The sequence below is a fragment of the Amphiprion ocellaris genome, chromosome 8 (assembly GCF_022539595.1).
Source record: "Amphiprion ocellaris isolate individual 3 ecotype Okinawa chromosome 8, ASM2253959v1, whole genome shotgun sequence".
NCBI lineage: Eukaryota > Metazoa > Chordata > Actinopteri > Pomacentridae > Amphiprion > Amphiprion ocellaris.
This window is the reverse complement of record NC_072773.1, coordinates 24,675,761-24,700,060: the sequence shown is the minus strand read 5'-3', so window position 1 is coordinate 24,700,060 and position 24,300 is coordinate 24,675,761. Positions and strand designations below refer to the sequence as shown.

Here is a 24,300-nt window from a genome sequence, read left to right as displayed (position 1 = left end):
TTTATTCTGATGACTTGAAATCTATTGTGATGACATCTAATTCCGTGCTTTTGAATAGATGCATGTTTTTTGCTCACAGTTAGGCAGATTCATCCAGGGTTCAAAGTCACATCTAAATGTTTGCAGATATGTATGTTGCAGCAGAATATCAGTATATCTATGACCACAAGGAGGCTGTTTCTGTAGAAAAAGAAAGAATCTGTAAGCATATACCTTCATTTGCCTTGTGCATGTGGCTCCTCCTCTGGTGGGAATCTGTTCCAAGGACATGGAGTCTGAGACAAGTGCGATAACAAAATAAGCACTGAAATTGGTTAGAAACATTTCAGTGGGAAATACCTCAGAAAAATTTGTCATGAAGAACAATTTGGAGTTCGTCTGTAAATTCGAACCAGACTTCATAGTAGGAAATGTCACATAAGTATTTTGCAACTGGCACAAATACAAGCAGCAAAAAAAAACCCAGGAAAAGTGAAATAGAAAACACCTGGTTTTCAATATGTTCTCTGATTTAAAGTCACATCACTCACTCACAGGATCATGCCTGACACACACTGACTCTGTGTTGTCTCTGTATAGAGCAATAAGCAGCGGAAAGCTCCAAAGATCTCATCATATGCATTTATAGCTAGTGTATATTACTTTATACATTGCAAAATTTCACTTCTGGTAGCTTATGCAGTAGTAAGGGCATGGATTGCTTAAACAGTGTCTGCTCCATCAGTTATTATTGGCAGTTATTAGCAATAGACTGAAACAACCGTTTTCCAGGGAAGTAGAAAGTTTCAAGAGAATACACTGCACAAGTAGATAAAGTTCGATAAGCAGTTCTATGTACAAAACATTCAGCACAGTATTTTCACATGGTAGACTACAGTGTTGTATGAAGGGAGTTTTGTTATTTCAATGCTGAGAAATTTTGTTGGGCTTTTATTGTAAATATTTCCCCCAGTCAATCACACCATTGGCCAAATTTCCATGGGCAATCAAACTTAAACCACAGCTTTCATCCAGTGTGGTGCCAAAAGCGTAGGCATGGAAAAAATGTAATTCCTACTTCAGAATGCCTACATTTGGCAGGTAGTCAAACTGAAGTAGACAAATGCGTTTCTGATAATAACTGTGAAAACAAACCATAAATACTTGAACACTGATTGTTATCATTCTGAATACCAAAGAACTTCTGTACTGTAAATATATCATCAACCTCTGTTTACCTTCACAGGCTAAAAGACACAAAATTCCTTCACGTCTGGAAGCAGATTTAGCTTGCAGAGGCTTACTTTGAAGAACTGACTATTTTTGGTGCTTTTCATTCAAAATGAACATTCAAAGGGCAACATCGTTTTTATGTTTGATGATTCTGTGCGTGGACGTCTGTCGAGGCCAGAAAGACTGCACAGGTGTGGACTGCCCTGCTCTGCAGAACTGCATCGAAACAGTTTTAGAGAAAGGTGCCTGTTGTCCCACCTGCACACAAAGGGGCTGCACCTGTGAGGGCTACCAGTACTACGACTGTGTCCAAGCAGGCTTCCAGAAAGGGAAAGTCCCAGAGGGGGAGGCTTACTTTGTGGATTTCGGAAGCACTGAATGCTCTTGTCCCCAGGGAGGAGGGAAGATAAGCTGTCATTTTATTATTCCCTGCCCTGAAATTCCCCCCAACTGCATTGAGATTTTACAGCCTCAAGATGGATGTGAAGAATGTGGGCGAATTGGCTGTACCCATGGCAACAAGAAGTATGAGGCGGGACACTCCTTTCAGTTAGACCAATGCCAGGTTTGCCACTGTCCAAATGAAGGTGGGAGCTTAATGTGCTCACCTATCCCCGGCTGTGACCCTCGTAGTGTTAATAAGCCCATGCGGGTAACCACCATTGAGAACAACAACCCTTTGAGAGACATTAGCAGCCATCACAACGGCCAAAAAACAAGCTTTGTAGAACCGTTTTCCAAGCTGGCACTGGGAAACACTCTACCGCTGTATAAGCAGGACCCACCCAGTTCTGGCACACAGAATTATGACTACACACTGGCAGAGCCGGCGACGTCTTCCACTAGTCAAGATCTGGCTCAACCACTGGAATCTACTACAGTACCACCAGTTTACCCAGAGTCAAGCTCCGCCACCTTCAGCTCTCAGGATGACAGGAGACATGAGCTGAAAGAAAAGCAGAAAAGCCCAAACCCACAAAGGAGCAGCGAGGATGAGGTTACACATAGCATGGGTCCAACCACTGCAGGGGCTCAAAGCAAAACATTAACACCACTGGCAAGTACAACCACACAGAGAGTAACCACAGAGGGCCACAGGCCACAAGAGGAAACGGGAGAAATTACCATGAGACATAACAGCGACAGAAAAAAAGTGGTCCAGGAGGCTTTAAGAGACACGGCTTACACTGCCCGCTCCAACACTGGAGTCTTTGGCCAGCACAAACACAGTCAGCGTAGCCGGAACAGGAGTCACGGCAGCTCCCATTCTGTCAACCGTAAAGGCCAAGAAAAAGTGTCTGTGGAGCGCAGGCAGTCTGGTGAACAAGGTTCCTACCCCACAGTCCAGTTCAGTCCAACCAACAGAGCTCCAGTCAGGGTGAGAGAGGACAGTGACAAGCCTCAAAGACAACCTCAAACCCTCTACAACTACCATTCTCAGGATGTGGAAGGAGACACAGAAGGTAAGATAGCTTTCATGAAACAAGTAAGTAATCCTGAAGTCAAAAACATTCCAATTTAAAAGAAACCTGAGGCATAAAATATTTCAATGCATCTAAAGCCTACATCAGGATACATCATAGTGAGATGATGTGCTGACATACTTTTTCAGAGGGAATCTTCTGTTTCCTTCTCTCACATCCTGCCTTTTGAGGAGAAATAAATAATCACTCCATTCAAGCTGGCAGGGATCCAGGAAAAACAATTGTTCGTGGAAAGTATGTTTTCCCCAGATAGCATTTATCTACCTTGCTCATAAGCAAAAATGATTAGATCTCACATGTATTCATTTTCATGCATTCAAGTTGGGAGAATGCTCGCTTTACATCTCCAGAGGTTCATAAATAGCGAGTAATGGTAAGCCCAGCACCATATTTACATCATTATGCGTCTAATGTTTCTGATAAATCCTGTAAGTGCAGCTGAAATTTGTGATTTCTCCCCCTACTTCGCTCCAGTGAGAGCACTCCTCCTGCCCAAATCCATGTGATTATCAGCATGTTCTCTAACAGATCAGCTCCTCTTCAGGGCATATACTACCAGCCAATCCACTGCAGGCTGAGATAGAAAGCAGGTGATGAAGTGATTACAAGGATGTGTAGAAGATAAGCTGCACTGTACTGAGACATACAGGAAAATTAACCACATCTTATTGCAAAGTGTGAAGTACAGTTATATATATACAATAAATCAGAAAAGATGTCCCCCATGATATTAATCTCATAAAATACCATATGATGTATTTATGCTGTAATCTCAAATGGGATCTTAAGCATAAGCACTAATAATAAATAAACATATGGACAAGGAATCCTTATTAAAAATGTTGTACTTTATGGCCTTATGGTGGAGATAGTCTCACTATATTTCACCTATGAGGTGAATAAACTAAATAATGCAATTTTATCTTTATAAACATTTCAATGGCTGATTTTCTCAAGAAAGGGGTTCAGGATTATGAAAATTCTTTCTTATCAGTGGTGTTTTGTCCAGCAAACTGCTATCCGGAGCTGTGTAGTTAACCTACTTTACAACACTGTGATTTTTGTTGAGACCTGTCAGAACTTTTCTTACCTTTCAACACCTGGCCCCTATAGGTATGTATAGCTGAATGCATCTGAGGTGTCTCAGGCAGAGGGGTACCTATGCAGCATTTACAGAAATAAAGTTGGAGAATATAGACTGAAAACTGAAGTTGAATCTGTGTGAATGTCTCTGAGCCAATATAGACATTATTTTGTATATTACAGATGTGACATATGTCCTCAAAAGGCTTTTCACTTCGTCCACAAGTGAACGAGGATAACTAGCTTCATTGAAGTGAGCTTGAGGCGAAAGTCAGAGAAAAAGAGCTCCAACTAACTGGTCTGACTACTCAGTTTGCAGGATGAAATGACACCAGGGAAGGTTCACTGGACTGGATAAAAGACAACTGCTGTAGCGGTGACATGTTAAAGCACAAACAGGAACCGGCAAGCTGATAAGACGCTTGACTGATGCTTGTTATCAGTGCCATTAGCTGAGGCTACCAAAGTTATTTGGAGAGGAAAAGAGAAAGCGTGAATAACAAGCAGACTGACATTTTTTGCTAAACATAAATGGATTTCCTTTGCTGCAGAACGCAGCCCAAGATAAATGTTTTTTTTTGTTTTTTTTTGTTTTTTTTTGTTCAGTCCTGCTCATTTGCCTTCTTTCTTTTTGTTCCAGCCAGTGTGTGCTCAGAGGGGGGATGGAATTGTTTAGGCTTTCTGATGCTGGGCTGGCCTCGTATAGGATTTCTTGGGGGCTGTACCTGTGAGGTGCATAATACCCATGTGATGAATGAGACCACTGTTATGGCTTGATTGCCAGACGCTACTCCCTGCTCCCTCATGAGCCGCTGTGATTACCCATCTCCCGTGAGGCTGCTGGTTTCCCAGTCTTCCCAGTAATCACCTCATCTGAAGCACACCTCCACACATCATCCTCTCAGTGACTTCCCTTCGTACTTTACCGAACACGAAACACAACCTTGAGCTAAATTAGAAGCATGTCACACAGACAAAAAAATTATAAAACACGTGATTAAAGGATCAAAAATCATCAGAGATAAGCTGAAGTAAACTGGTGTAGCACTTGTTTTTATCAAAAAAACTGTCACAACATGCTGTCTGCATGTGGGAGTGGGTTGAAGAGATGTATAATTTTTCTTAGGATGAATGGAGGGTGAATTCCAGGGCTGGCCATGGAAGAGTTCTTTCCTGCAGCCGTAAAGATCAGTTTTGAAAGAAGATAGATCACTCTCGTTAATCTAGGGTGCCTTCAAGTTCATTTCCAGTAATTTTGGCATGTCTCCTGTCCTCAGCAGGTCCTTACTGAAAAACCGCCTCATCCACATGTCACCCATGCTGTAAATAAAAGAAAAACATCTGCTCTCGATGCAGAAAACCACTCGTAAGACACCCACAGTATAAGTAGAAAGAGACTGGTGATGAGTTACAAAACAACACATAGATCTGAGTTTCTGTAGTTACCATTCAGACAGTGTTGCTCTGTATAGTGGTTTGAAGATGTGCTGAAAATAGATACCTCTAATGGAATATATGAAACTTGAAAACCACCAATTAGGTATGAATTTTTTCCTCGGTGTTATTTTTATCTATCAGGTCCAAAATCAGGATTTAGATGGATTTCCTCTGGCAAGAAATGAGCAAATTTCCTGTGTTCTGCTTTGCGAACACACCTTGGAATACATAAAGCATAATAAGGAGATTGGAGACAAGTTCGAATTACAAGACTGGAAAGTATTTTTGACAGAAGCGTGCAGCGGAATTTCCTTTCACCAGTTTAATATGCAAAAAGAGTCTGATGCAGATGTTGCATAGCTCAGAATTCAAGAACATGTGTGGCATCCTCAGGAAACACGAGCTATATGTTTAAATATTTCAATGCACCATTTGTGGCGAGTCCTGGCAAGTGTGCGTTGGTGTTTCACTCAGATTATTTAACCACAAGGAGGAGTAATTGGATTGGAGGTTACTGTGTGAAACCATCAAAGACTGTGGCAAGCCGTCACAGCTCCCATCATCTAACTCTAACCCCTGCTACGAGTACAAAAAGATGGATCAGAAGAGTGTTGGCTCACAAGCTCAGTGAAATTAAGGCAAAAGTTGTCAATAATTGGAAACTGAATTGGCTGTTTTGGAAATGAAGTCATGGTGTTAGCAGGGGAGCCCTCCCTGTTATGTCACAGCCAGCTGTTCTTGGACAGTGATTACAGGCCTGCACACACACACACACACACACACACACACACACACACACACACACACACACACACACACACACACACACACACACACACACACACACACACACACACACACACACACACACACACACACACACACACACACACACACACACCCATGCACACACGGACATGGACAGGCTTTTAAGCTTTCAGCATTCATCATCGAGGATGTTCAGCCGCATGAGTTTCTGTGTGGGGGACTCTTGGCATGTGCTGTTATTCACATTGTTTGTCCTGTGTTCTCTTCAGCCCACCTGTATTGTAAATCACTGCCAAGTCCACAAAGGAGAAGACACATGAGCTTTGATTAGTGGCAGCGCACTGCTTTATGACACCTCCAGACATGTTGAGAGTTGCCCTTTTTGGTTGTTATTTCCAGCTCCATATTTTCAGAGGGTGTGATGTCACCGGTTCTGGATTTGGACTAAAGCAAAGCTTCTGATGTTATTGTCAGTCTAATGGACAGATCTAATTACAGGCCTGGAACGGGGAGATGCACCTCTGCCACCTCTCAAATGTATATCTTGGCTCGCTATTGTGGAAGCACAATAAATCAGCTTCGTTAATTATTGCACTGCTGAATGGGATGCGTTGCTGTATAGACTAAATTATAAGGTCTGTCGACGAGAAAGGAAGAGACCTAGTTAGACTTGATATAGCTCGGCCAAAATAGTTTATCTTTGTTTTCATCTCTAGTTGCTATTTTGGTGAAATGTAGTTCCCCTCAAAGGCAAAATCCTTTGGAAACACGGCCATGAGCTGGATGTGTTTTACGTCTGTATACAATCCACACTGTAGATGGACACTTGGAGCAAATTTGTGTTTGTTCATGATGAGTGAACTGATTCCACCTGGAGAAAATGAATAGGAGGCAATAGAAGAAGAGTGAATAATTATGCTCTCAGTCTTTTGATACACATTCACACAGGTTCAAAGGGACTTGTTTAAGTACACAGTTGGCACAGATACTGTAGTTAGGTATCAAAGAGTAAATGTGTCTTTCGAGGTTTGCATTTTTTTCTAAGCCTTTAAATTATGCGCACCACAGCAGTCACTCGCTGTGTTACGAGTAACTACCTCGGCCTTATTATATAGGTTTGTCAAGCAGAGGTATTTCAACGAAAATAAGTGGATGTGGAAGTTAAAATGCTAGCGTGACCCTGGGCATCCTTAGTTATCTGTGCTGAGCTTCCTGTATTTAGAACTGCCACATGAGTTTTGCTTGGTCTTTTCTTTTTGTGACCTCTGCCCTCATTTAAGTTTTAAGGCTTAACTTGCGAAAGACCATGTTGTGAGAGGCCAATTACAGATTTTTACAGGGTAGTTCATATCATTTTTATTTTGCCATGCTAGGGCATGGCTCTAGGGATGGCAATGTTGGTCAGTCCATCTGTTTGTCCTTCACTTTGGTTCAGGTAGAATTATCTCAAAAACTGAAGAATTCAGAGCCATGAATTTTAGTACATATACTCGTGGTCCCCAGAAGATGAAGCCCACTGACTTTAGTGATGTTGTACTTTTTTTCCTGTTATCACTATGAGGTTGATATTTGTGGTTCTGAGTGAAAATCTCCTCAACTATGATTTTATTGCTTGACAATTTACAAGTATGTCGTGAGTTGTGTCTTGTGCAGTAGTGCAGAGGCCACAAATCAACGTTGGAATGCACTGCCCTGTTATTGAAGAAACGCATACATTTCCCTGTAAACTGGTTAATGTGCTTTTGCTCTGTCTGCTCCCTGACCCAGATCAAAATGAAATGCTTATGTGTTACCCTTTCACCATGGTACAGCTGCGATTAACCAGGATATAACAAAACAGAGCAATTTTACTCTGATGGTAATTTTATAGAACGTTGGGTTTCATACTTTTTTCTTGCCAGTTAAAGTGAGAGCAGAGTCAGGGAGTCTGAAAAGAAAAAAACCCACATTGTACTTGATATTTTCAGCATGCAGTCACCAAAACCAGCTTCTTTCTGTTAGACCCATATGATGAGATTTATTTGCATTTCTGATATCAATAATGACATTTTATAGCGTCTCACTGATGGGATTCTCGGATGGTAAAGGTTAACTATTATAATCCAGCGGAATTCTCATTGTAAACATTATTTGATGTGATTGCTCTGAAACACTGCCTGCACTGAGCAGGATAAATCTGGATCTGAGTGTTTGTGTTTCATTACAGTGTCTGCCAAGGAGCTGGTGAAGACCTGCTGTGAGACAGGGGAGAAATGGGCTTCAGTTAATGGTCACTGCAACAACATGGAGCCTCCCACTAAAGACAGGCACTCTATATGCTGGTAAGACCATTATGTAATACTCATTTACTTCAATGGACTTATCAACAAGGTAAATCTGAGGAGGATTAAGGTGACCTTATTATAGCACACCAAAGGCATAATAAAGACATTTTTATGTTTTGTTGGTATGAGGTGTTTTCTGGCGAGACCCGTCTTTTCTTTGGATATGCAAAATGGTAATCAGAGCTGATTTTCACCTTAGTTTCTCTTTATAACGAAATTCACATCAACTTGAAAACACAATTCATTCAGCCGTGTTCTTGCTGCAAGTCCACAGTTGCAGCCCAAACAGTTCTGCAGTCATTTCTCACGTGTGCATTTCTCTGCCAGGACTGCCCAACAACAGTGCTGCCTCGGTTCCCTGAGAGAAAGTCGGTGTTTGGCTGGAATGAATGCGGCCAAAGCTGGGAGTGTGTGTGAAGAGGACGCCAGCAATAAATGTGGAGTTGATTCCTACAAGGCAAGTAGCAGTGACCAGGTACCACAGCAAAGAGCAAACACAATTCACTAGGCTCACAGTCAAGCTTGGACACTGTAAATTTCAATTTAAGCTTTATTAATAACATCTTTAGCATTTAGACAGCTTCATTCTAGATGTCTTCTGTGGATTACTGCTGTGGTGCCAGTTCCCTGTTATTTAGTTATCTTAATTAATTTAGACAAAATGATTTAGGACCTATTTTCCTACAATCGTCAATGCAGACTTCCGTAATTGGAGATGTCAGATGACAATTGTTCTGTCTCTCTAAAACTATAGAAACATGGACTGATAACTGATGTTGTAAAACAGTAACTGTGGATTGTAGGTTTTCATGGCAGCCAATAAGGGTCCAATCGTGGCAGCTGTGCAGTTGTTGTGTTTGTCTCATTTCCAAAAGCCACTCATCTGTGTTAAAGGAAACCAGCTCATCTGTTCAGAGTCACTTGAGCAGCTATAGTGCAGTAGAGCTGTTAAACTGTGGCTCTCACCACCTTTCAGAGGAATTCATGTATTCATGATAATACTATATTGTGTCTTCTACAACCACACTAAATCACAGCAGTTATTACTTCAGTTTAACGTTTTCCCATGATTATGTTAACCTTGAAAAGCCAGACCATTCTGTAGCAGCACAGAATTGTCTGGCTATATGAGATTTACGAAATTGTTTTAGTGGAACACACAAGCAAAAATGACTAATTTATAGGGGAAAAAATAGCATGGCTGCTTTACTGCATGATCCAAATCCTAATCAAAGCTCTAAATTTTCAGTCTGGCAGGTTGCTGTTGGGAGGTGGTTGTTGTTGTTGCTTTGGTTTGATCAGGTAGCAGAAGTGGAGCAGAAAGCCGTGTGATATGTGCAGCCAATGGCAGACTTACGCTCACAGTCTGCATCCAGTGAGTCAGACTATTCTCCTATTCACTCACTGGTGAGCTTACTGGGAGCTACATGGAATAGAGTAAGAGGCTGTGCACAACTGGAACGTTTCCTAAATTCTAACTTGTCACTGTGAAAATTAACGGCTCTGTGAATTATGTTTTTGCCCAGCAATGCTTTGGGCAGTCTGCATGTTGATGTTAGCAAAAGGTCAGTGAAAAATCACAGTTCAGTCTAATGCAGTGTTCAAGGCACATGGACCCAATTTGGCTGGACGATAGTCCTATTAAAAAGGGTCAAGGGGTCGCCCTGGTAGCTTATTGAATGGGCACCCCATAAACAGCTGCTATAATCCCTGACGCAGAGGTCATGGGTTCAAATCCAGTCCATGGCCCTTTGGTGGAAGTTCTTCTCCCCACATTTCCCTCTTCTCTCTCTCCACTGTCCTTATAATATGGCCTGAAAGGCCACAAAAATAACTTTAAAAAAGGGTCAAGGATCTCCAAAGTAATTAAAAGTCACTCTGAGGGCAATTAATTAATGTAAAGATGGTCCATCGAGTAGTAGTTGACACTTTTCATCTGAACTCACTAACAGAAAAGCCAGATGATCACTAAAGTTAGGAGGATTTATCCTCTTTAAACCTTGCAATGTCTAATATTATACAATGCTAACAAGTTAGCATAAGTCTCACGTGTTCTCAAAGTGTGTAATTCAAGTGTCGGCTCCAAACACTCCACTGATTGTTGCTCCTATTATGTAGTATTACATCCCCAAATGGGCTGTTCCAGTATCTGTAGCTTTAAAGGCAAATAAGCTGCTGCTGTCACACCCCTTTCAGGAAGGGGATGCTAAACAGCTTGTTCAGTGACACGCTCTGATCTAAGGAGAAAAGAAAGAAAGCGGATGGTCTCATATTTTGCAGGTGTCTGGACACGCTGGAGATGTGATTATTTTCAAGAAACTGGAAAACATGAATTTTTATAGTATGGGTCCTTTAATGTCTGTGCAAATCCATTGTATACAGTAGATATTGAGATAGTTTATTTTACAAGTAGAATACTTGACCTCCTGCTAGAACTAGATTAAAAGTCAGGCGATCAGTCAATGGTGGACCAACTGACCATCCAGTAGACACCAAATTTCACATTTCTGAGTGGTTAAAATTGAATCTTATATACATTATGGTTAACAGTGGGTAGTGTTTTTCATCATGTGGTTTGTTTTTCCATGTACAGCAGCTGCTCTAAAAACTTGAATGACACAAGACTACATGCATAAAGACAGTTTGTTTGAACTGCAGGAGTGCTGTGGCTGCTGCTCTCTTGGGCTGCAGTTCCGCAGTGAGGGGCATCGCTGCGAAGCCCACCAGTACCTGGGTTTCCACTGCAGACACATCCTTCTAACCTGCTGCGAGGGGAAGGACGGAAGGACTGGGAATCAAGATGGCTGGCACACTGTTAGAGAGAGACCTGCTCTGGACTCCACTACCCCGCCTAAAAAAGGTATAGTCAACAAGCATTCACACATCATATGAAAGCTTCACAGACATGTTTCAGGCTGAAAGAGGTGAAGTTGTTATGTGGGATTCACTGCCTGCAAAGGTGCTGATGTAAATAAAAAGCAATCAGTTTTCTTTAACCCTTTGATGCATAACCTGGGTCAAAAGTGACCCAAATCCAATGGAAAATGGGTATCTCCTCATGTGGTCTACGCATCAAAGGGTTAAACTAGCTGTTAAAAGGAGCTACTCTAGTTAGATCCCCCGACCCTGGTGAAAAATGGTGCACCTTAATGGCCTCCCATGTCAGCCCATGCACTGTAATTCTAAGAGATCTACTGTCTGCCTGCCTTCCTGGCATTGCATTCGTTTCTGTTCCAGTAAGCCACGCTGATGTTTGAATTTGCCTTGCACTGAAAAACTTGGCTCATATCAAATTCACGTTGTTTTTTGAAGCATTATGTGCCAAATGTTTTGCCCATCCCTATGGCGATATGTGAAACAGAATCAGAAATCCAGCACACATCTTTTTGTACATCTTGTTAAGCTGCTTGTGTATTTTTATAAGATCCCATCTGAGGATGGGCGTTGCTAGCTTGTTTAAGATCTGAATGATGTGGTATGTGGCAGTGGTTGATGTTGTGTACTTAGTGTTGTAAAAATAAACATTACAATGAAAAACAAGAAAAGAAATCCTCCTTATCATCGTGCTGTGTTGAAAAATGGCTGCTTATCTTCTCTGTAATTATTACTGTAGATTTGAAAAAGTGTTTTCCTTTCATAAACAACTGCCGCTCTCTCTTTGTACTGTAGTATCTGACAGCCCGTACCCGAAAGAGGCCTTCTCCATTGGTGAGGAGCAGGATGGGGGGAATGCAGCTGAGGGTCCTGTTGAGGTGGAGGACATGGATGAGTGCTTGATTCATGAGGGCAACATCTGCCACCACAGATGTATCAACACGCTAGGCTCCTTCCGATGCGAGTGCTTCCCTGGCTACGTGCTTCAAGCGGATGCTTACACTTGTGCACCAGGTAAAGTGAGCATCGCCAGTCTTATTTTGTCGCACGGTGCTACCAGAAAGAAAGCAAATCTCTGCGCCGTGTGATCTTTGAAGTATGATTTGCGGTCTGCATGCATGTCAGAGAAACCTCATTTGTCTACACATTCGCTGTGTATTATTTTCCTGGCCTGTTTGAGTTCCTTCCCGTCTGCAAGGCCCGATACTGCCTAATAATAATTATTCTGTCCGTACACTAACATCCCTTTCCTGGACTGATAGCAATGCTCACCTGGTCACATCTCCACTGTTGTAGAAAATGATTTCAGCCGCAGTAAAAAACATTTTCTCTCTGTTTAAGACTGAGTTCAGCTAAATCTGAAGGTCTATTCAGGTGCACGGTCTAGCAGTGTTTTCAAGTAATACTGTGCAATGTACCAGACTTTAATCAACAGTGGCTTTTACCAACACAAGCCTGTCTCAACAGGATGCTAATGCCAGAGCTCTCAGCAAATTACAGTGAGGGATTGGGGCTCACTAATAAAACCAAATGTTTGTCTGCAGGCAGTGTTTTTTCCTGTCTCACTTCCATCGCTATTACAACTTTCATCTGTAGCCACTGGCCTCATATCACTGGATGAAAATGCAGGCATTGCACAAGGTCTGAGTCTCTAACTAAGACCGCCGTGGATGGAGCGGTGGAGTTTGTGATTATGGTGTAATTCATAGCTCCTGTGTTGACATTATTCGTGTTCGTGCAGGGACGGTGGATGAGGAGAACAGACTGCAGGAGGTCGACAGAGCGGCGGCGCAGCCCACCTCAACACTTCCACCTCCCACCCAGCCTGCTCTCCCACTCGACCCCTGTGAAGGTTCGAAATTCACGGCCTAATCAATGAGCACTTTCATTCATCATTATGGCTTAATCAGAGAGCAGAAGTCACATCTTGATCGAGTTGAATATGTTTGGTAGAAAGGTGAGCACAGGCTCCCATAGACTGACATGTTGTTATTTCATACTCAGGCTTTCCATGAAATGTGCTGCAAATGTCAAACACAAGCAGCATTCTGGCAACAGCCACTCGTTCTCACGAGACCTCCATATCATAATGTGTGCACAGTCACATTTTGTTACTCTTGTTTGGTTTCCATGACACCAGGGTGGAGGTCCTCCACACTGTGGGCCAGAAGTGAGAAATACAATATGACCAGGTCAGGGATCAACCAGGAGAAAGGAAATGAGCAAACAGCTATACAGTAAATACTGTTCTGTCTCCCACAGAGAGCCTCAAAGCTCCCCTCTGTTTATGCCTAAATAGTGCTGTGTGGAGAAATGGTACAGTATATCACATTTGACTTGATCAAACCAAATTATTTCACCGTGTTACTCTCAGGAAACAGCATCTGTGAGCAACAGTGCACCCCGGTGGGCGGAAGGCCACAGTGCTCTTGTTTTCCTGGATTCTCCCTCAGAGCTGATGGACGCACATGTGAAGGTAAGGAACCAAAACCCACTGATGATGCCAAAAACATTTTCTAACATTACACTAGGGTAGCATGAGGAAATTCAGTGCAATCACAGAAGTGAAACAAGGCTTGCAATTTCTGTCCTCATTTCAGTTTTCTTTTCAGCCAGAAGACTTTGGTTCCAGTTGAGGAGAGTTTCTTGGCAAGACTGTCTGCCACTGATTTGTCTCTTTCTCTCATCAGCGCCTCCAGATTCGCAGAGGAGATACAGCTCTAATCCCATGTGGGAGAAGTTTTCATCTTGTTCCTGAGCTGAGTCTCTACCATGGGGATTATCCCAACTGTCCATGCATTATCACGATATATCTTACCAATTGCATACCATATATACCCATTATTTCCACCCAAGAATGGCGGTGGACTGTGTGTTTTATCATCAAACCGATCAGCTGCTGCTCTGTATGTCTAAGCTGTCTCGCAGGGAATACTTATTTAACTTTAGCCACAACCATGGGTCCATCTAATGCTTGATAGCAGCAAACTGTGACAGTGACACAGAGAGCAGCTCGGTGTGGTGGCAAATTTCTTATTGTGTGGATTTTATTCCCAGTGGCCTTGCCCCTAATCTGTCTCCTAGAGGAGGGTTCGACCTGCCTCTTTAATCTGCTTCTAACCGCTGACTGCTACAGACGACGGTCACTTGATGCTTTTATTGTCTTGTCGCCTGCTTTTTCCAAACCTGTGCGATGAGCATCTTAATTTGTGCGCTTCTTTTTCTTCACACTCACACATTTGTCTCGCTTCTTTTCTTTTCAACACCCAGACATAAATGAGTGTTTGTCTGCACGTGCCTGCCAGGTGAATGAACGCTGCATGAACACCGCGGGGAGTTATGTCTGTCAGAGACTGATCACCTGCCCCCCTGGATACCAGATCAACAATGACCTTTGTGAAGGTATATTACCCCTTATCAGCATCAAGCAGCATCAAAGCATTCACTTCCACCAACAGTTAATATGATGTAAACAGCAGCAAGGAAGCATGGCTGCACAATGTAAGGAAAGAGCATTGTTCAGGGACAAGTACTTTTACCAGCCTTGAGACATAAGTATTGAAAATCCAACTTTTTTTAGTTCTCCACATCCAGGACTATGTACTTTTACATTTGATTCCGTATGTGCTCCATAGAATGTACTTGCTGTTCACCAGAGTATTTGCTTGCTGTTCTATGAAGGTCTGCTTGAATTTTCTTTGTGAGTGATGCCCAACTTTGGGATGCAATAGTAAACCTCCCAATACGTCTCATTATTTCCATGCACCATAAATTGGGCCTGTGCAGAGGTTTCATTCATATAGCAGCAGGAGTGTTCTGGAAGAAGGGTTCCTAAGATGAGTTTTAGATGTGCTATAAGAGCTGTTAGTAACTGCAGATGGGTTTCTATAGGCTTAGGCGAAGAGACGCAGCTAATCCACGCTTCCTGTGAGTTTGAAAGATGTTCAGTCAGGCAAAATGAGCGTTTAGCAAGAACGTATGTTTAATGGGTGAGCCTCAAACAGTTACCACTTCAGGTCATTGGCATAAATGGGGAGTGTAAAAGAAACATCTTTGTGCTATACTTCCAATTCCATTTTATAACTTGACAAGAGGCTGTAGAGAAGTACTCATTTCACACCTCTCACAGATGAAGCAAAGTCAGCACTCAAAGAGAAACATATTTGTTTTCCTCTCTTGTCTGTAAACAGAATAATTCAGTTTAGACCAAGAGTTAACTGTTCAATATTGCATCAATACTCAATATCTTTCTTACCTTTTGCTTAATCCGTCCGCACCAGAATTCACAGGTTTCATACACATACTGCAGCTCATCTTACTCTTTCTGGTGACATCTTATAAGCAACATCTTTAGTCATAATCAACAAATTCGGACATTTTTTGGATGAAATGCAGTCTAGTTGATTGTCAGCAGTGATGGTTACAGCACAAACATGAGTTCTAATGTAGCATGGACTTCCGTTTAGGAAAAATTGCCAAAGTGTAAATGATAGCTGGTGAAAAACAGGAGCTGGGGTCTAACTCGTGTTCTTTCTTGTTTACATCGCTGAAAGCCTATTAATGATGATCTGTCAAAATTGCCTTTTAATGTTGGTATTTATACACTGCACACTATACTGAAATCCATGCACATTGTTGGGTTGTTAATTCTCACATGCAGCGGCGATTGGACTCTTTTGACTTTTCGAGGTTCTTTGAGGCCTTTGCCTTCGTGGGGAGGGAAGTCACAGCCAACCTCTCCCACATTTATCCTGCTTCCTGGTTTTTCTTTCTCTTTCTCTGTTGGTGTCAGGCTCACTCAGCTCCTTGTCGACTCTGCCAGGTTTGTGTCAGGAGCAAGATGCTCAATCACTGTGTAGAGACCTCCCCTATATCTGCATGGCTGCTTGCCAGAGCTGGTTTAGGCCTCTACACAGCAATTACAGAGGCAAAACCTCCTTGAAAACATAAGACACTTATGCATTATTCACACAGACACACACATACGCAGCACATTTTTTGATCTTTTGAGACTGTTATTTCCCTCCAGCTTTGGTTCATACTAAGGCAACAGATGTGGAAGACTGATTGACAGGAGGTAAAGCCCTTAGTAGACAGGTGTTGGAGGACTCTGGGGGAATATACTGAAATGTTCACTCACATGCTGCACAGGAAGACTGATGCTTGTGACTTGTGCTGGTTTGACTCGTTAGATATATTCATCTAGTTGAAATAATAAGCTGTCACTCATGCTTGTTCTGGCTGTAGCAAGATTGATTAGTAGACATTAGGTTCCTAAGTTGTAATACACTTCTTTTATATTTGATTAACCTCTTGAGTGTTTACTGAGAGCTTTATGACAGATGAACAGCAGCTAGAGGGAGACGTGCAGTCTGCCATTCACCCACACTGCCATCCAGTGGTACATTATGGTGTTACATGCTGACATTATTTGCACTTGATCCTCATTAGATGATTTATGTATTTCCGCAGACGTTAATGAGTGCGTGCTGGGAAGCCACAACTGTGGAGCTGGCTTCCAGTGTGTAAATACAGAGGGCTCGTTCAGGTGCAATCCCAACCCTCGCTGTCCTGCAGGCTTTAAACAGGACCAACAGGGCAGCTGTGTAGGTAAGAGACACCATGGAGGTATTCATTGTGTTTTAGTGCATACAGGTGCAATTGTAAGTAATGATACAAAATAAGTAAAGCAAGAAAAGAAAAAACAAAGAAAGAGAAAGAAACATTAATTAATTCACAAATACAGTTGACACAGCAAATCACAGTAAGCATTTACATTAATAGACCAGTAAACACAGAAAGCTGCACTCTTCTGCACACAGAAAATCTGCTGACACATACCCAGACACATTGATTTCATCCATTGCCTCCATGATTTTGCTTTATGTAGCACATCCACTTAGCCAATCTTGCTCTAAAACACTCAATATTGCTGCAGATTTTCTAAAAGTGATTCTCCCTCACTCTGAGTTTTCCCCATTATTTTTATCCATTTCTCTGTACTTCAGCTTCTTTTTTGCATCAGTTTACTTTAATAGGCCTTATTCACGATATTCTGTGTAGATGTTTGTCCTTTAAGCCACTTTCTCAGAAGGAATTATATCTAAGAAGATGGATAAAATGAAATCAGGCTCATAGATAGTCATCGTACTATATTTCTATGTGATATTTATCATTCCACATGAAAAAAAATACAATGTCTTTTGCAGCATTGATTGCAATTGTGCCCGGTCTTTAGATTGAAGGGTGGATGTACGGCTTTCATTTGCTTGATATCGAAACCCTTCGTTGTATTTAAGGTTAAATCATAAAATATGCATCTTTGCCCTTTTATAAGTCAGGATTGTTTTTGTTTTTAGTAATTCCTTATCTTGTTCCCAAACAGATGAGTGAACCAGGGCAGAAACACAACGAGAAATTTCCCCACAGGTGAATCATAGTCTGTAAAGATGCAAGGTTGTACAGCACGCAGGTGAATCAGCAGAGCTGCAGTGACAGAGGGGTTAAATGCCACACAGACAGGAGATCAGAGAAGTTGCTGTTAGGGGCTGCAAAGGGGTGGATAAAAGCCAATCCTCTGTCCTACTCCAGTACAAACTGATGCTGTGGAATTAGCCCCCAGGGGCAGGAACTGGGGCATGTCGAGGCGGCAGACGCCACTATAAAAGGAGTGTAAAAAAATGCTCTGAGAAATGAGAAAATGGAGAAAATGTCAGACACACACACACACACACACACACACACACACACACACACACACACACACACACACACACACAACAAAGTTATCCAGAGCAACACAACTGTGTGATGTGTTTGCTTTGATATCACAGCACAGTGTGGCTTAAGAGCTATGTTCTGGTCTCTTATGCCTTGTCTTTGTGCCTTTGGGGCTTTCCTCTTCTTCTGCCTTTCTTCACCTTTATCTCACTCGCTCTGTCTTTCTCTCTCTACTAGATGTTGATGAGTGTGGTGCCTTGACCCCACCGTGCAGTCCAGCGTTTAACTGCATCAACACAGTGGGGTCCTACATATGCAACAGGAAGATAATCTGTAGCCGTGGCTATCATTCCAGTCCTGATGGATCCAGATGTGTTGGTAAGATTGGTGCTTATTACGCATGAAGCATATGTAATCAGACGTGCTAGACAGTCTTTAGGTCAGTGTCGGCAAGAAATGTGTTGCAGAGTTTATTTACCCCACATACATACATCAATATAAAAACTGAATACACATTTCATAGCACTATTTAAAGAATGAAAAATAATAAACTAAATAAATGATCAAAAAGTAGAAACCTGATAATAAAAAATGTTCACGTTTTCATGTGTTTGAGTTTACAATAACAGGAAGTGAGTGAAGCTGAATGTCATCAGTATTTAACTCATTTCTCCATCTCTTTGCAATCATGTGCGTCTTGTAGATGTGGATGAATGTGAGGACAGCCTGCATCGATGTGGAGAGGGTCAGCTGTGCCATAATTTGCCTGGTTCTTATCGTTGTGAATGCCAGACAGGCTATCAGTATGACTCATTCAGGAGGATGTGTGTGGGTATGTTGAACATCATATGTGTCATCTGAGGAAAAAATACTTGCTGAACTTGCAAAAAACAAAACAACCTTTTTGTTATGGTTTTATCTTCTTTCTTTTCCTGTTTCCTGCTCATTCTGTTCCCTCTTGCACTACTGTACAGCCGCCCCTCTTCTCTGTCGGCCCACTCTGCTGCTTTATTATTCTGTGGTGGGAGAGCTGCTGCTGTTTCCCAGCTTCTGCTGCTGGACTCCTGCAGTAGCCGCTGGCCCACCGGTCACGTCTCCTGCTGCATAAGGACTCTGTTCAGGCCCTGCTGCTGCTGCAGCAGCAGCTCCCTCTGTTTGTGATTCACTGTGTTGTGACTCTCATAATAATGGACTCAGCTCAAGTGTTTAGACTATCAGCAGACGGTCCCCTCACATCACACTCTCGTTGACATTCACGCAAACATGCACAGGCATGCACACGTACGCAGTTGTGCAGGACAGCAAACCTGCACATGCTTGGCTGCATACATGCACTTGCACATATGGGTGCGAGCACACAAGTGCAAAAATGCAGTTGCCGAGGTATGATGATACTGCTTGTTCCTCTCAGATGTAAACGAGTGTTGGCGCTACCCCGGCCGTCTGTGTGCCCAGACCTGTGAGAACACCCCAGGCTCCTATGAATGCTCGTGTACCTCTGGTTTCCGCTTATCTAGTGATGGCAAGAACTGTGAAGGTGTGTTTTTGTTAATGTCTGTCTGTATGGGTGTGTGTGTGCATCTGTGTGTGCATGCTGATGCTTGTCGCTGTATGTTTTTGTGAATTTGTGCGTAAAAATATGTGTATGTAAGTGTGTGTGTGTCTTTCTAACACTGAGTTGATATTAAAGCTGGCCACTGCACAGCATGTAGCAGAAGAGGGATGGCGGTTCGCTGTATTAGTGTATTATACTGTATATCATGCCATGCCTTCAAGCGGGATCCAGTAAAAGCATAATTGGCTTCATAACAACATCTTGTTTATATGTTAGGATAGAAACATTGAAAATTCTTTGATCAAGTACAGTGTGACAGTAATGAGCTCTAACCTCTAATCTCCAGATATGAATGAGTGTCTGGGCAGCCCATGCAGTCAGGAGTGTGCCAACATCTACGGTTCCTACCAGTGCTACTGCAGACAGGGCTACTACCTCAGGGAGGATGGGCACACCTGTGAAGGTGGGGCACGCTCTATTACACGTCACAAACTCTGTATTTATTCAAAATTTAAGTTTCTGCAAGTTCATAATTCAAATTCACACACCCTCCTTGTCACCCAGACATCGACGAGTGTTCCCAGAGCATCGGCCATCTGTGTACCTACAAGTGTGTGAATGCTCCAGGCAGTTACCAGTGTGCTTGTCCTGAATACGGATACACCATGTCTCCAAACGGACGATCTTGCAGAGGTGAGCACCCCCCAAAAACAAACAACACAATAAAATCATGCATACAGTCTTCATACAGTGTGCATGTTCCTTCTCACTGAGTTCTGCTCTGAAATGCGTTTTAAAAATGGCTCAGCATCCGTTTAACTCTTCGCAGATTGTGCAGTAATGGTTCTGCTCAGATAAATATAATTGGTAGTTTTACAGTGGCGCAGTAATTACACACTCTATAAAACTTTATTGGCCTAAAAGTCTTGTCATGCTAATTTGAATTTTTTACTTGAGCAATCTTTTCCCCCACAAGGAGGCTTTTCCTCAAAGTTCTATTATCCTCCTCTCCGGGCTGTAAACCAGGCCTTGTGTATTAATTGTGCGTTTTAGATATCGATGAGTGTGCCACAAGGGCCCATAACTGCTCTTTGGCTGAGACCTGCTACAACATCCAGGGAGGCTACCGCTGCCTTTCTTTCAGGTGCCCACCAAACTACCGCAAAGTGTCTGACACGTGAGTCATCACTTTAACCCTGATTTTATTTGGATCTTCTTTGATGAGGTTAATATTCTGTTATGTTTCTTTGAATCTGCTTGGTACATGTATATTCTTATTTTTCCTGATCGGTGTCGTTGGAGGTACAGTATTTGATATTGATTTTATTGTAACGAGAACAAATTTGACAGTAAGTGTTGTGCTTTTCCATGATGATTATTATCTCTTAACATCTCTGACCTTCCCTTTTGCACAATAAAAAGCGTTTTCTGTCTCATTAAAGCACTTTGAATTGCCTTGTTGTTTAAAGATGCTTCACAAATAACATTTTTTGTGCCTCCGGTAGTCGCTGTGAGCGCATCAGCTGTCCCAACTACCTGGAGTGCCAAAACTCTCCTCTGAGAATCACCTACTACTACCTCAGCTTCCAGTCCAACATCGTCATCCCTGCTCAGATCTTCCGCATCGGACCGTCTCCTGCCTACTCCGGAGACAACGTCATCGTCAGCATCACGCGGGGAAACGAGGAAAACTACTTCAGCACGAGGAAGCTGAACGCCTACACGGGCGCTGTGTACTTGCACCGACAAGTTCAGGGTCCGAGGGATTTCCTAATCGACGTAGAGATGAAGCTTTGGAGACAGGGGACGTTTACCACGTTCCAGGCCAAGATCTATGTCTTCATCACAGCCAGCTCACTCTAACAGCCGGAGCTGTGCTGTGGCCAGTATGGACCTTAATGCAGTTCACGAGGACTTTTCATATCACTATTTAACGACGCCACTGTCTGTCACGAGGAGTCTGAATACTTACCCTTGCTTTTATCCAGATGAAGTTAGTATTACGACATTGCCATAAATGTAGTTGAATATTCAGAAAGGAGCTTTGTGTCACTTTTACTCTGTGATTGCATGGAAACATTTTTTTTCTTGCATATCTTTTATAAGCATTCCGTATTTTGAAAGTTTTAAAGATTGAGTTGAAAATAATATATTTGAGAATACAAAAATGTTCATGGCACCACAAAAATATAACTTTTTGCCATTGTACTAGCAGCTTCTATATATCGTAGTTTTCTGCTCACATGATCCTGTCATGGCAATTTGTAGCTTAATAATTGTGAAAAAGCAGAATTTTTCTTAGTTTCTTTGAGTTTCCATTACAGAACAACTATATGTCTCATTTCATTTAACCTGCACTGCTGTCTATGTTCTGTCTTTGAAGTATTTAAAAAACTAATTTAACATTAATCTTTATGGTGTGTTTATGCATCCCTTTAATCAGATATATTATGCACGGATGTATCATATTTTTTTATGCTAGATTCAAGTATTTTAGAAAAATATTTAAAAAGCACCACTGCGTTCTGGTGAATGCTGGCTATTATTATTTTAGAAGGAACTATTGCTTGAGGAGAAGTCTCAGTTTTGTAATAATTCCTCAGTTGTTTTCACTTCTTACGCACAAGTTCTGTCTAATACTCTGTATAATGTGTGAACATTCCCAGTGAAGCTGTTAAAATATATAATTCATCCTTGTCAGAGCATTGCACACAGTAAATATCCTATTTACATAGCTGTTCACACCTCGCAAGTGAACTCAACATGAGCGTCATCCATCATCGCGCGGCAGTTCATGCACACACATTTTATGACGGCCAGTAAAAGTAATGGCCATGTAGTGTTTAATATCGGAAATAAAATGACTGAAGTCTTCTTGTATTACTGTGGAAGGTCTTGTCGGCTCTGCACATTACAGCTTCATCGACTGTAGTCTGTAAAATAAGAAGTATCACACTCCCACCTACAGGATGAATCAAGTCCTACACCTTCAAATACTGGCTTTCCTCCAAAGAGACAGCAGTGTCTTATACAACAGTTTGAAAGAAGAGACACAGAAATAAGCATGGTAGCTGTTAAATGCATTTCAGTCATTGATAGTACAAACAAACACCATAAATACCTGCTGATTTTCTTCTTTTGCCGCTGCTCAGAGTTCAGTGAACATCTTGGACCTGCTGTAATCATTGGAAAGGGTGTGTGTGTCTCGGTGACAGCTGTATTAATGCGTGCACATCCAAACAGAGCCCCTCGCCAGTTTTCTGTTCTCCCACATGAGTTATACTGTCAAAGGTCATCTCGAAAAAAGAGGCACATATTGGCGATTTCTGCTCTAATTTTAGCCCCTTGGTGAAAATCATAATAGATGTTAAGCCCCAGAAGTTTTAGGGAAGCATTCAATTCAGCTTTCAGAGTCTAAGACCTTCCTCCTGACATAACTCATAATAATAATAGCTATGTGTGTATGACTGACTCAAGCTTTCAAACACACCCAGTGACTGAGATGCCACTCGTGGTATGTACAGTACATAACAAGGCCCGGAGCAATGACTGATGTCTTTTTCCCCTAATTAGCTTTATCTGCTCTTCAAGATTAGGTGGTGCTGTGTTTCAGAGACAGTGAATCATGCATCCCACACCGGGGGAAGACACACACATCTATTATGAGCTTAGGGACACTGACAGGAAGTTTTGAAACTTGTCCTGGACCAAGAAAGAGATGAGAGGTATCAGATTTAACAGTTATGGGAATGACAAATACAGTAAACTGAAGACACATGTTGCCTCAGTGTAATCACAAATGTGCTTACATATACAGTTGTGCTCATAAGTTTACACACCCTGGCAGAATTTATGATTTCTTGGCCATTTTTCAGAGAATATGAATGATAACACAAAAATCTTTCTTTCACTCATGGTTAGTGTTGTGCTATAGTTTTTATTATCAAACAACTGTGTTTATTCTTTTTAAATTATAATGACAATAGAAAGTACCCAAATGGCCCTGATCAAAAGTTTACATACCCTGGAGGTTTGGCCTGATAACAGGCACACAAGTTGACACAAACGGGTTTGATTGGCTACTAAAGGTAACCATCCTCACCTGTGATCTATTTGCTTGTAATCAGTGTGTGTGTATAAAAGGTCAGTGAGGTTCTGGGCTCTTGACAGGCCCTTCATCTTTCATCCAGTGCTGCACTGATGTTTCTGGCTTCTAAATCATGGGGTAAGCAAAAGAATTGTCAAAGGATCTGCGGGAAAAGGTAATTGAACTGTATAAAACAGGAAAGGGATATAAAAAGATATCCAAGGATCTGAAAATGCCTATCAGCAGTGTTCAAACATTAATTAAGAAGTGGAAACTGAGGGGTTCTGTTGAAACCAAACCACGGTCAGGTAGACCAACAAAAATTTCAGCCACAGCTGCCAGAAAAATTGCTCGGGATGCAAAGAAAAACCCACAAATAACTTCAGCTGAAATACAGGAGTCTCTGAAAAAAACTGGTGTGGCTGTTTCAAGATGCACAATAAGGAGGCACTTGAACAAAAATGGTCTCCATGGTCGAGTCGCCAGAAGAAAGCCGTTACTACGCAAATGCCACAAAGCATCCCGCTTACAATATGCCAAACAGCACAGAGACAAGCCTCAAAACTTCTGGAACAAAGTCATTTGGAGTGATGAGACCAAAATCGAACTTTTTGGCCACAACCATAAACGCTACATTTGGAGAGAAGTAAACAAGGCCTATAATGAGAAGTACACAATCCCTACTGTGAAACACGGAGGTGGATCGCTGATGTTTTGGGGATGTGTGAGCTACAGAGGCACAGGAAACAAGATGAA

General features: G+C 42.0%; 1 protein-coding gene across 3 annotated transcripts in view; it reads left to right on the top strand.

Annotated features, from left to right (window-relative positions):
• Positions 1-22,337, top strand: part of LOC111588712 (fibulin-2-like) — a 30,869-nt gene extending 8,532 nt beyond the window's left edge. For 2 of the 3 annotated variants that reach the window (XM_055012833.1, XM_023299226.3), the window contains exons 2-17: positions 1,226-2,675; positions 8,191-8,305; positions 8,636-8,765; positions 10,967-11,168; positions 11,978-12,196; positions 12,924-13,034; positions 13,557-13,658; positions 14,453-14,584; positions 16,655-16,792; positions 18,140-18,280; positions 18,606-18,734; positions 19,314-19,439; positions 19,804-19,920; positions 20,022-20,150; positions 20,511-20,634; positions 20,963-22,337. In XM_055012833.1, the coding sequence (XP_054868808.1) occupies positions 1,322-2,675; positions 8,191-8,305; positions 8,636-8,765; positions 10,967-11,168; positions 11,978-12,196; positions 12,924-13,034; positions 13,557-13,658; positions 14,453-14,584; positions 16,655-16,792; positions 18,140-18,280; positions 18,606-18,734; positions 19,314-19,439; positions 19,804-19,920; positions 20,022-20,150; positions 20,511-20,634; positions 20,963-21,320 (3,627 nt within the window). In that variant the 5' untranslated portion in view covers positions 1,226-1,321 and the 3' untranslated portion in view covers positions 21,321-22,337. The remainder of the gene's footprint in view (positions 1-1,225; positions 2,676-8,190; positions 8,306-8,635; positions 8,766-10,966; positions 11,169-11,977; positions 12,197-12,923; positions 13,035-13,556; positions 13,659-14,452; positions 14,585-16,654; positions 16,793-18,139; positions 18,281-18,605; positions 18,735-19,313; positions 19,440-19,803; positions 19,921-20,021; positions 20,151-20,510; positions 20,635-20,962) is intronic. The other variant, XM_055012834.1, reaches the window with a different exon arrangement.
• The last annotated feature ends 1,963 nt before the right edge of the window (positions 22,338-24,300 follow it).